This window comes from Taudactylus pleione, unplaced genomic scaffold, assembly GCF_031769625.1.
Source record: "Taudactylus pleione unplaced genomic scaffold, aTauple2 ptg000170l, whole genome shotgun sequence".
Taxonomy (NCBI): domain Eukaryota; kingdom Metazoa; phylum Chordata; class Amphibia; order Anura; family Myobatrachidae; genus Taudactylus; species Taudactylus pleione.
In genome coordinates this window covers 10,981,792-10,995,483 of record NW_028284572.1, presented here as the reverse complement: position 1 = coordinate 10,995,483, position 13,692 = coordinate 10,981,792, and the positions used below count along the sequence as shown (strand labels likewise).

The 13,692-nt window shown below is 41.5% G+C and overlaps 1 protein-coding gene across 1 annotated transcript in view; it reads left to right on the top strand.

Annotated features, from left to right (window-relative positions):
- Window positions 1–13,692, top strand: part of TMEM131L (transmembrane 131 like) — a 135,220-nt gene that overhangs the window by 88,731 nt on the left and 32,797 nt on the right. The window contains exons 25-29 of the mRNA XM_088475318.1: window positions 6,268–6,899; window positions 7,978–8,096; window positions 11,347–11,471; window positions 12,508–12,665; window positions 13,351–13,533. Of these exons, the coding sequence (XP_088331444.1) occupies window positions 6,268–6,899; window positions 7,978–8,096; window positions 11,347–11,471; window positions 12,508–12,665; window positions 13,351–13,533 (1,217 nt within the window). The remainder of the gene's footprint in view (window positions 1–6,267; window positions 6,900–7,977; window positions 8,097–11,346; window positions 11,472–12,507; window positions 12,666–13,350; window positions 13,534–13,692) is intronic.

Here is a 13,692-nt window from a genome sequence, read left to right as displayed (position 1 = left end):
AGTGGTGTCTGCAGCTCAGCTAAAGCATACCTACCTACTGTCCCGCAGTGGGAGAATAAATGCCGTGCATAGGGGGAGCCTGGGGGCATGCTGTCAGGATCCACCCCCTTTTGCCAGATGCTCCGCACCCTTTTTGGAACAGCAAGGATGGGAGGTATGGCTAGGGTGCGCATGCGCAAAACTATGACTGCTTATGGGCAAAATATAACTATCGCATCGCTGGATTTGATGTCAAAAGCCCGGTAACCATTCCATGTCGGGTTTCTGGTGTCCATCCCTAGCCACGTCACAAAGGCTGCTGAACTGCACATGTAGTCTGGTTGCAATAAATGTAATAGAGAGCTCCCCCAAATACTCCTCTTTAAGTGCATCCTCGAAGTTAGGCAGACATGCAATGCCCCCTCGCAGTATAAATTTTTTTAATGTATCCTCCCTTAAGCTGGGTTACACACTGGATGATATATATAGATTAATAGCTAGTATATTGAGAGTGGGTCGACGGATATGTACCCCTGATACGTTGTTCAGACATCGCATCTGCTCTGCAGCACAGCAGATGGCTGATATATCTACGCATTTGCTATACGTCCATACTCATGGTGCAGTTACTGCCGGTGATTGACGTCTCAGCTTGGCGGGCATTCAAATGCCCCCCCAGTTGTGATGTCAGCGGACGAACTGGAATTGCATAGCTTACTTGAAAACACAACAGTCCCTTTTCTGTTTTAATAAAAAAACATTCATCAAACTGCTTTTTTAAGGGGAAATAGAAGCTTTCTTCTAGGGTAAAAGCTAACGTTTTATATCTTGTGATAATACTTACATACATTTTAGTAATAACACCATACACCAAATTTGATTTTTGAAGTACTTTAAATGGGATGTAGTTATGAGCCCAACGGCTGCGATTGCCGCCAGTCTCCATACCTACACTGAAATCCCGACAAGGGACTTAAAATAGGTGTTGAAATCCCGACGCCTATCTTAATCCCGACGTCGGAACTCCGAAGGATGCCAGACCGAACGAGACAAGCCTGGGGCACCCTTAGCTTTAGCCGTTTCTTGGTGGTGGGAGGGGGGTAAGGTTTAGGGAGCCTAGCGGGGTTAGGTTTTGGGGGGGAAGGTTTTTGAGGTTGGGGTTAGGCACCCCTAGGGGGGAGGGTTAGGCACCACTGTCGGGAGTTAGGGTTAGGCACTAAGGGGGAGGGTTAGGTTTAGGTTGTAACGGGGAGGGTTAGGGTGCAGGGTGGGGAGGGTTAGTTAGGCTACAAGAAGGGAGGGCTAGGGGTGGAAGGGATACCAACGATCGGGATGCTGTTGTCGGCCACAATTTATTTCCTGAAAGGACAGTCCAGACCACCATTTCCTTTAAATAGGTATAAAAATTGTGATGTCTATTATTAGTTAATTGCAGACTTTATGTACCCTTTCGTTGCAGGCTGATGTTTTTATAAACTTAAATTGTTTTTAAAAAAACTAAAGGAAATAAAAACACTTATGGAACAATTGAAAATGTAATTAAAATATGTAATCCAGACTACTAATACATAAACTACTTAGATTGCGCAAAAAGATTATAATAGGTATGTACTGTAAAAATCAAGTAGTAAATAAAGTCAAACTAAAGAAAATACAAAAGTTCACCGGCAGTGTTGTATATATTACGTGCAATATGTCAGATTGTGTATTGAAGCACTTATTACCCTTTGACATGACATTTAATATTTGAGGATGAGAGGATAATAATAGATATCAGAAAAGAATACAGACACTTGAATTGTTGCACTGTACCCATTTGTTAGATTTGTGCTTGCTGTATGTACAGTTTGGTTTTTATACCTGTGATTACTGTATACCATTACTGCTGGTTTTCATGATACTGGATAACTTAAGAAAAATTACTTTTTAAAGAAAAAAAAAAAGAAAATACAAAATCCACAGCTGCCATAAAGTAGTGTACATGAAATGTGCATAACGAGAAATAATTGCTCCTTTTATTAATTATGCATGCATCTAAATTGGCCTTTAAGCCATGTAGACAAATTTGCAATTTTAGAGCAAAAAGCAGGTTCGTCGCAACATAATGCAGTTCTAGACAAATAGTATCTGTGTTTTGTTTTTGGGACAATTTACACCAAAAGGAGGAGCCTTAGGTGAACTCTTTCACTTGTATCTCTCCACACCAGTGGTGTCTCAGTGCCCTGTAATTCACACCCATTAAAGAAGTAATACTCATACAATTTTAGAAAATGGCTTCAATCATCATTTTCTGTCTGTTAGGTTTATAAGTGATCATGTACAGTATATCTGCAGGCCTACAGCATAGGCATCCAAAGAGAGACGAGTGAGGACTACAGCTTATAAGGCAGGGCTACAGCATAGGCATTAAAAGAGAGACGAGTGAGGACTACAGCTTATAAGGCAGGGCTACAGCATAGGCATCCAAAGAGAAATGAGTGAGGACTACAGTGTATAAGGCAGGGCTACAGCATAGGCATCCAAAGAGAAACGAGGGAGAGCTACAGCGTATAAGGCAGGGCTACAGCATAGGCATCCAAAGAGAAACGAGGGAGAGCTACAGTGTATAAGGCAGGGCTACAGCATTGGCATCCAAAGAGAAACCAGTGAGAGCTACAACGTATAAGGCAGGGCTACAGCATAGGCATCCAAAGAGAAACGAGGGAGAGCTACAGTGTATAAGGCAGGGCTACAGCATTGGCATCCAAAGAGAAACCAGTGAGAGCTACAACGTATAAGGCAGGGCTACAGCATAGGCATCCAAAGAGAAACCAGTGAGAGCTACAGCATATAAGGAAGGGCTACAGCATAGGCATCCAAAGAGAAACGAGTGAGGACTACAGTGTATAAGGCAGGGCTACAGCATAGGCATACAAAGAGAAACCAGTGAGAGCTACAGTGTATAAGGCAGGGCTACAGCATAGGCGTCCAAAGAGAAACGAGGGAGAGCTACAGCGTATAAGGCAGGGCTACAGCATAGGCATCCAAAGAGAAACGAGGGAGAGCTACACTGTATAAGGCAGGGCTACAGCATTGGCATCCAAAGAGAAACCAGTGAGAGCTACAACATATAAGGCGGGGCTACAGCATAGGCATCCAAAGAGAAACCAGTGAGAGCTACAACGTACAAGGCAGGGCTACAGCATAGGCATACAAAGAGAAACCAGTGAGAGCTACAACGTACAAGGCAGGGCTACAGCATAGGCATACAAAGAGAAACGAGGGAGAGCTACAGTGTATAAGGCAGGGCTACAGCATAGGCACCCAAAGAGAAATGAGGGAGAGCTACATCGTATAAGGCAGGGCTACAGCATAGGCATCCAAAGAGAAACGAGTGAGGACTACAGCGTATAAGGCAGGGCTACAGCATAGGCATCTAAAGAGAAATGAGTGAGGACTACAGTGTATAAGGCAGGGCTACAGCATAGGCATCCAAAGAGAAACGAGTGAGGACTACAGCGTATAAGGCAGGGCTACAGCATAGGCATCCAAAGAGAAACTAGTGAGGGCTACAGCATAGGCATACAAAGAGGAATGAGTGAGGACTACAGCGTATAAGGCAGGGCTACAGCATTGGCATCCAAAGAGAAACCAGTGAGAGCTACAACGTATAAGGCAGGGCTACAGCATTGGCATCCAAAGAGAAACCAGTGAGAGCTACAACGTATAAGGCAGGGCTACAGCATAGGCATCCAAAGAGAAAACAGTGAGAGCTAGAACGTAAAAGGCAGGGCTACAGCATAGGCATACAAAGAGAAACGAGGGAGAGCTACATCGTATAAGGCAGGGCTACAGCATAGACATCCAAAGAGAAACGAGTGAGGACTACAGTGTATAAGGCAGGGCTACAGCATAGGCATACAAAGAGAAACCAGTGAGAGCTACAGTGTATAAGGCAGGGCTACAGCATAGGCGTCCAAAGAGAAACGAGGGAGAGCTACAGCGTATAAGGCAGGGCTACAGCATAGACATCCAAAGAGAAACGAGGGAGAGCTACAGCGTATAAGGCAGGGCTACAGCATAGGCATCCAAAGAGAAACGAGGGAGAGCTACAGTGTATAAGGCAGGGCTACAGCATTGGCATCCAAAGAGAAACCAGTGAGAGCTACAACGTATAAGGCAGGGCTACAGCATAGGCATCCAAAGAGAAACGAGGGAGAGCTACAGTGTATAAGGCAGGGCTACAGCATTGGCATCCAAAGAGAAACCAGTGAGAGCTACAACGTATAAGGCAGGGCTACAGCATAGGCATCCAAAGAGAAACCAGTGAGAGCTACAGCATATAAGGAAGGGCTACAGCATAGGCATCCAAAGAGAAACCAGTGAGAGCTACAACGTATAAGGCAGGGCTACAGCATAGGCATACAAAGAGAAACGAGGGAGAGCTACATCGTATAAGGCAGGGCTACAGCATAGGCATCCAAAGAGAAACGAGTGAGGACTACAGTGTATAAGGCAGGGCTACAGCATAGGCATACAAAGAGAAACCAGTGAGAGCTACAGTGTATAAGGCAGGGCTACAGCATAGGCGTCCAAAGAGAAACGAGGGAGAGCTACAGCGTATAAGGCAGGGCTACAGCATAGGCATCCAAAGAGAAACGAGGGAGAGCTACACTGTATAAGGCAGGGCTACAGCATTGGCATCCAAAGAGAAACCAGTGAGAGCTACAGTGTATAAGGCAGGGCTACAGCATAGGCACCCAAAGAGAAACGAGGGAGAGCTACATTGTATAAGGCAGGGCTACAGCATAGGCATCCAAAGAGAAATGAGTGAGGACTACTGCGTATAAGGCAGGGCTACAGCATAGGCATACAAAGAGAAACTAGTGAGGGCTACAGCATAGGCATACAAAGAGGAACGAGTGAGGACTACAGCGTATAAGGCAGGGCTAAAGCATAGGCATCCAAAGAGAAACGAGGGAGAGCTACAGTGTATAAGGCAGGGCTACAGCATTGGCATCCAAAGAGAAACCAGTGAGAGCTACAACGTATAAGGCAGGCTACAGCATAGGCATACAAAGAGAAACCAGTGAGAGCTACAGTGTATAAGGCAGGGCTACAGCATAGGCATCCAAAGAGAAACGAGGGAGAGCTATATCGTATAAGGCAGGGCTACAGCATAGGCGTCCAAAGAGAAGCGAGTGAGGGCTACAGCATGTAAGGCAGGGCTACAGCATAGGCATCCAAAGCGAAACGAGTGAGAGCTACAGCGTGTAAGGCAGAGCTACAGCATAGGCATCCAAAGAGAAACGAGTGAGAGCTACATCGTATAAGGCAGGGCTACAGCATAGACATCCAAAGCGAAACGAGTGAGAGCTACAGCGTATAAGGCAGGGCTACAGCATAGGCATACAAAGAGAAAAGAGTGAGTACTACAGCGTATAAGACAGGACTACAGCATAGGCATACAAAGAGAAAAGAGTGAGGATTACAGCGTATACGGCAGGACTACAGCATAGGCATACAAAGAGAAACCAGTGAGGACTGCAGGATGTTTTAAATTCACCAAACTCTGGTTACACACATACTTGGATGAATAAATACATACAATGTAGAGTTTCAGATCTGCATATTAGATATATATGGTAGTAGCTCCCATTGTAGGTACCTCCTGTAATCTAAACTATTTCTAAATAATCATTTTCTTTCTGAAGTTATCAAAATGAGTCACCACCTGAATATAATTTCTCATTTGATATCCCTAAAGTGTTTCCCATTGTTAGCTCTCAATCACATCTGTCTTTAAAAATGTGCCAGTGTTTTAATGGATAACTTGTCTGCCTTAAAAGCATATTCTGCTTGCATGTAACATACGGCTGTTTTATTTTTTTATTTTTTAAATGTGTTAAGATTTAGGTAGGTTACCGTAACTAGTCCATTCTTGTTTATGCTTTGCTATATTCTCTGTTCTGGACAGCTTCTGCATATTGCTTTGCTATATTCTCTGTTCTGGACAGCTTCTGCATATTGCTTTGCTATATTCTCTGTTCTGGACAGCTTCTGCATATTGCTTTGCTATATTCTCTGTTCTGGACAGCTTCTGCATATTGCTTTGCTATATTCTCTGTTCTGGACAGCTTCTGCATATTGCTTTGCTATATTCTCTGTTCTGGACAGCTTCTGCATATTGCTTTGCTATATTCTCTGTTCTGGACAGCTTCTGCATATTGCTTTGCTATATTCTCTGTTCTGGACAGCTTCTGCATATTGAAGGCCTTTTCATTTTGTTTTTGTTTTATCACCTTGCAGGGGCAGCTGTAAAAGTTTTACAGACTCTTGCAGTCCGCCAGATAAGGGCAAAGGAAAGGGCTACTTGGCTGTTGCTGCTCTACCCATCCGCAGTCAGAATGCCTCCAAGAGGGCACCAGCCACATACAGCCACTCTCAGAAGAAGCACAAGTGTTCTGTGTACTATAGCATTAAACAAAAGGCCAGCACTGCATCAGCAGCCAGCAGTGTGTCAGCCTGTGACTCAAGCCAACAGTTTGGCTCAGACATGCAGCCTCCATCGCCAAAGGACTCTGCTTGTAGTGAAACGCTATCTGAAAAGTGGACAGACTTTAACTCTATAGACAGCACAGATACGGGTAACCAAAAGCACTTATCCAGGCCAGACAGTGCTCAGACTAAAGAGGAACCTGCACTGCAAACCTTACTACTTCCTCAAAGGACTGCAAACGAAAACACTTTGGAGGAGGAACCAGTAATTTGTATGTTTCCTATGGAAACGAATTTTAAAGCTTCCTCAGAAAACATATCTGAGTCCAAGCAACAGAACTTTTGTGGTTTGTCTCCACCGAGTAAAGTACCTGAAGAGCACACGTCCAGGAGTTTACTTCAGATGCGGACCCCACCGCAAGCTGCTTTCAGAAAGGTGGAGGGTAAATATGTGTTCCTTTGTTTTACAGTGGTTTACACAATTGTGCTAACTGCATGCACAGTCTTATTAATGTGTGACCCTATAAAGGCCATGATGCTCCATAATTATAGTCTTAAAGTCTATATGCTCATTACAAGGGGCATGTTGGTAAATGCGGTCTCAAGACTATGCATTAAGCATTCTTGGATTATTATATGTGATGTGCAGTAACACATGAACAGCCTAGAAAGATGAGGTTAGGAAACCAATATATTTGAGCAGTAGAAGTGTCTCTAAGACAGAGTATTACAACAAAAAGCAGCTAGAAGAAAGAGTTGTGCAATTCCCCAAACACACACAGGTATAGAGGAAAAAGGTAAGTGACTATACTCAGGTCTAAGTGAAGAAAAATCAAAAGTATAAAAGATGAGTATGTATGATAAAGACTTTAATATAAATACAGAGTGTACATAAAAGAAAATAAGAAACAAAGAGAAAATAAATATAATCTCCCAGGAGTAAGACTAAAATAAACACTGCGCTAATCTCTTGAGCCCATGGCTTTAACAAGTAGATGAAGCGGCTGGGGCAGCGGAAGCCAGGAGTATATAACTGATAGCGTATTGCCGCTGGGCTGGTAGGGGAAGTTGTAGGAGAATATTTATTATCGGCACTTTTGACATTGACCTTTCTACTTACACCTGCACCGTTCTCCTCTAAACACTAACAGCCTGTCTGCATTGTCATACAGCAGGAAAAGCGATTGTTGGAACGTAGCTATCACTATTCACTATGCTACATCTGTGTGTGGTTCTCATAACTATTGTGCGTAAAGCAGCTTCTGGAGATCTGCAGTGAAGGCATGGCTACTCTGCTATTTCCTCAGTGTTTGTATTATATAACTTTAGAAGATTGCAGAGGTTGTTTTTTTTTTTTAATTTTTTTTTTTTTTTTTTTAAAATAGACCATCGGAAATTAAAGTGACATATTTTTAAAGCTTACTGTAAATGAAAGAAAAATCTTCTCAATTTTAAATACACCTTCTGTTTCTTTAATCATATATTTCTGAGATATTTAGGACCTGTTTTGTCTTTTTCCAGGGAATAAGCACCAGGCTTTCCCAACGCTTCACAAAGAAAGTTTAGATTCTTCCAAAAAGGCATCAGACAGAGATGTCTCATCAGCAGAAAAGAATCCGCAGCACCCCGCCAGAGAGAAGGTCAGTGGGAGACACAAGTTATCCTCCTCCAAAATGCCAATATGGGGAAAATGTGGCCCTGTACATGATGAAATGCATGAAGAGGTATCAAGAAATGAATAAGACAAACCCAAAGTTACATTTCACATTTTTATTTTTTCTTTGTAAATACTGAATCAACCTGAAATGTTAAATCCAAAATCAAAAAAGAATGCTGAACTTGAGAGCAGAAAAGTTCATAAGTCTAAAGTGGACACTCTTCTAATTCTGGAATTAAAAGTTCGGGTCAGTTCAGTTTCTAATTCCAAAATCAAGAAAGTGTGCACTTTAGATTTATGCAACTCATCAAGTTGGATTTAACATTGTAGGTCAGTTCAATGTCTACAAGAAGGAAAAATATAAATTTGAAATGTAATTTTAGGGTTCTCGAAGTTATTCATTGTTGGTCCAGTGACCTATCCAGTGTCTTCAGAGCATAAGATATTTGTCAGTTACTATATTTTAAAACCAGAAAAAACAGTAGCATTTACATTTTTGTGCTCTAACCAAAAATGTATGTGCTGGACATTGGATGATACCTTGTAGGGGAATGGTTATGTAATGCCGGCAGTCAGAATGCCTCCTGCCACAATACCTACAGCGGCATGCCGATGGTTTGTATCCTGACAGGGGTCGGGTAAGTATACTTACCCTCCCCCCCTTCTCCCCCTAACCCTCCCTTCTTGTAGCCTAAGCCTAACCCTCCCCATTAGTTCCTAAATGCAAGTCCCCCCCCCCCCCCCTTCCTCGTTTCCAACACTTCCCCCTGTCTAAACCTAACTCCACCAGCGGTGCCTGACCCTAACCCTGCCCCCTAGGGGTGCCTAACCTTAACCTCCACCACCCCCCCCACACACACAACCTAACGCTAACCTCACTCAGTTACCTAAACCTAACCATCCCAATCCTAATTGAGCTTAAACAGATAGATGTGTGTATGACTTGGTCACAAACTCAGGTTTGGTCACAATAAGCTAATGGGCCTCGATACATAGAGCTTGGTTAGTATTATAGGCAAATACCAATAACTGCTCAATGATTGTGTTGCTTGGCTGATAATCTGGTATTCCTATTAAAGCTCCATTCTTGTCATTTTGGAACCACAGATATACAACAATGTCTGGAAAGTTTGGTCAAAAACTAACATTTTGCGTGACAAAATCACTGTGTGACGGCCTTTAATTATAGGGATAATAGGTTTTGTAATTAATATAAAGTAGGCTATATTAATAGGAAGATGGTGTGACCCGGTAAAACCGCAAAATAAATTATACTTTATTATAAGAAAAATGTGATTTATAAAGCACTTTTCTCTGAAAGGAGATGCATTAGTAAATAGGTCCTGAGTCTGTTTTTGAAGGGTTCTAGAGTGGAGGCCTCTTGAACTGTGAGGGGAAGCGAGTTCCATAGAGTCAGAGCCGAAAAGCTAATAGCTCGACCCCCAGATGAATTCAGGAAGATTCTAGGTACTGATAATAGTCCATCTACAGATCGCAGTAAGCGAGCGGGGCAGTAAGGTATCAGTAGCGGCTTCAGGTACCTTGGGCCCTGGTTATGTAGGGCTTTGGTAGTCGGTAAGACAATCTTGAAACATCTGCACTTTCATTTGTAATCAAAATAATTAATATTTTAGCAATGTAGCCTGTTTATTGCAGAGTGTAAGTATATGTGTAGCAATATATATTTGTAGCAATACTTCTGTAAATTAACTAAAGAAATATTACTACATACTGAAAATATTATGGTTTGCAACCTGGATTTGAATGAGATCATTTTTTTTTTCTTCCAACAATGAGTGATGGTGTTTCCTCATTTGGCCTGTAGATGGCAGGATAAGTAAAGCTGTATGTATACCTATACCAATATACATACTTTTTCTTACATTTGTGTTTGTCCATTAAGGATCTAGTAACTTCCCAATTGTAAATGGCTGCATACATCTAATAAACTTTATAGGAGAGATAGATTTAAGTCTACGTTGCTTGAGAATAACTTCTAAATTCGCAAAATTTTAAATTTACTGATGAACATTTCAAAGTTGCATAAACTGCTCATAATGAGGATTAGTACAGCTAGGTTGTGTTAGAACAGGACCATGTGTGACGTGCAAAGAGTGCAGCTATTATGGGGCCCAGGGCTGAGGGGGGCCCGTCTTCCTAGTCAAAGTTACATGTTTTATATACATTTTTCAACATTGGGTGATATATGGGGACCCTTAAAAACGTTTGCTATGGAGCCTACAAATGCAGATGTTTCCTGCTACATCTTTGCTTATCGCTCTACAAACGTGTCCACGCATTGCACCATGTACCTGCCCGCAGCAGCATACACTACGGCATGCACTGCAACCACAACATGCTTACCTATCTCGGGCCGGGAGCGAAACCAGTTCGCGTATCCACTATAGGGTACATGCCTGCGCGATTTGCTGCGAACGCAGCAAAGATGTAGCAGGACACATCTGTACCTAGTGACGCCCCTGGTGAAGAGCTTGAAGGTATGCAAAGTGTCACTAGAAAATACTTTGCAGTGTTAACTACTATCATGGCCTATCTTACAGTTATCCACATTCTGCTGTGTTCCATTTCAAATGTCACACCCCTTAATACACTATTGGTAAATAAGTCCTATAGTCTTCGCATTTATTCAGTTAGAGACAATTGTTATTCCCTCATCAGCAGCCTTCTTCTCATGCAGTGCTCGGTTTTGTCTCCTCCAGACATCCCATTGTCCCTAATGCACTATTTATTATTTCCCCTTTCCTCACCACTGGTCTGTAACTAGCTCCCAGGTAATTTACCTGTAATTAAACAACTGGGGTTGAGAAGTAAATGAGGAGGCGGCGTGCAGTGTAATGACAGCGGTACATAGAAAAAGCCTAGTGGTGACGGCAGTGACATTTTCATGGAAAAGTATGAAATGACACGGTGATCTGTAATACATGTAGACAATATATGATACATTGTTTTCAAACAGTCTATAAATGTCTTCTTTATTCTCTACTACTGCCCTCTGCAGCACAGATCTCTGTTTAAAGCCACTCATTTAAACTTTAAATCATTAAATATATGGGTATGATTTATATTTTTCTTGTTCCCCAGACACTCTTCTAAAACAAACAAGATGGAAAAAGCGCTGCCAATTGTAATAATTGAAGTGTTTTTGCTGTAGAGATTTACCTGTGAATAATTGAATTGGCCATTTATTAATTTATTTGTGATGTGTCTTTTAGCGCGAAGATATGTTTCGGAGAAAGAGCCCAGTAGAGAAGAGAGATGGAATTTTCCCAAATTTAAATTGGAGTAAAAATAGAGGTTGCTCCAGGAAAAATAAGAAGAACAGCATCTTTCCTGCAAGGTGATTCTCGCTCTCCGCTGTCCCATAGTAACGCACCACAGTTGCTTTCAGGTCATTGTTTAACGTCCATTCTGAATAATAATTAAACCTATTTTGTAATCCTGAAATAGCCTTATCTGCAACTTAATTTGTGGCTGTAGAAATAGTGTATAAAGTTTATGGTCTACAGTTGGGTCACAGTGATGACTTTTAATGTATTGCACAAATCTTCCACCTATGGAACTGAATTTGCAGTAAGTATTATGTAATTGAAGAGCAAAATCTTAATACATGATGTATATTTGTAAATATTAATCTGTGTATGGCGACCTGGACACCCTGTGGCGCCATATTAATAAAAGGTAATAATAATAGTACATACTTTAGTATTGTGCTCTAGTTGCCTAACACGTAACTTCATCAACATACTTAATTGTAGATATTTTATACATACAGCATTATTGAAACTTATTGTGAGTTTTGGTCATAATAAAGAGGAAATCTCTGACCATTCAGTTCCAAACTAGCAGCACAGAGTTGGGTGTGCCGTCTGAACAACAAGCTCCTTATCCAAGAACTTTTATCCCCAGTCCCACTGGACGTACCTTCAATGTTTTTGTCATTTATTTTCCCCAATTCTCTTGGTTTTCTTTTCTTTTTTCTTTTGGTTTTTCACATTAAAGGAAGACCAAAACAAAACAAGATTTACCTACTACAGGAAAATTCAAGACTCTGTATAGCATCATACATTTGCACAAGTTGGTGGCACATTGCTTTTTTTGTTTTATTTTTGTCTGTTGTTCCTTCTCAGCTTAATAGTGTACAAACACCCATTCTTTATATTCTGTGTATACGTGTTTTGTTACAGGCATTCTCATATTATGGTGGAAGCAAGTATTAGGTGTTAACCACTCGTCTCCAGTATTAATCTGTACAGACAAATTCCATAATATTAATACATTTTGAAAGGTTTTGATGTGGTCAATTAATTGGAAATGGGGTTTTAGGATTTGAGGAGTCCGTATCAATAAAAATGTTCATCTCCGATTTTACACAGAGTTACCGAACAAAATGCTTTGAAACATAATTACCAGGATGGTGAAAGACCGACATTAAGGACTCCAAACAGGGGAAAACTTTGGAATCCTTTAACAAATGGGGATGTTTGCAGAGGGGAACAGAAAACCGGGAGATTACCACCACGTGGGGATAGAGGTACTTTAGGTCTTCATTTTGTTCTTTTATATATTTTGCTGTTTACGCTGAACAGAGAAAATAGATCTTAAATGGTGTTAAGTTCACACTTCAAAATAGTAATGTCAATTTCCATGTATAAAGTATGCTACATTCTGGTTATTTAGTTGTCATTGAATTCCCTCTGTTTTCTTTAACTAGAGCTGTATGTGATTTCAGAGCCAAGAGTCCTGTCTGACTTTGCTTGCGCTGAGCGTCTTTTTCGCCTGAAAAGTCGCACACCGACATACAAGTGTCTTAGAATGAATCAGTGCAGTCTCAGAAAGTGGTTTGTCACATTTGTTTGTGACTATGATCCATTTTCAGTTGAAAATGACATTCGGCGCAAGCACACAGAACATACTGTACTATCTGACACATCACTGATGAGCATTTTTGTGTTTAATTCCTCCATGTGTCTGAGAATGAAGTGCAGTGTAATTTTTGGAGTGCGGTTAAAAGAAACCATAGCCTTAAAGTCACTGTTAATTCATTTGGTGGCTTTTCAATAAGATGAAGATCTGTGAGATGAATGAATTAGTGCTAAAATTTGAATAGTTACCATTATCTTTAGAAGTTAGCAAGAAAATGCAGAATGATGTTGGCAGGTGACAGAAGAGCCCCATACAGGGTCCACCTCAGTATCTGGTTCTTTGTCTTATTGCAGAATGCAATCAGATTGTAAAAAAGAAATCTGTGGATAAGTTTTCTTCTGACTCAAGTTCGGAGTGTGGCAGCTCCCGTGGCAGCGTGCGAGCTAGCCGTGGTAGCTGGGGAAGCTGGAGCAGCACTAGCAGTTCTGATGGCGATAAGAAGAATGCCCTACCTAACCGGCTTTACTTTCCACCAAGTAAGTAGTTAATGATCAGGAATGCTGTCTTGCGTTAATGTATGTAATGGTGGGAACTGTAAGCAAGTCATGTTTGAAGCTTGTTCAATAAGAACGGTTCCTCAAGATCTTGGCTACCTTTTGAGCCCAACAAATAACCAGATCTGCCCAGATGAGTTT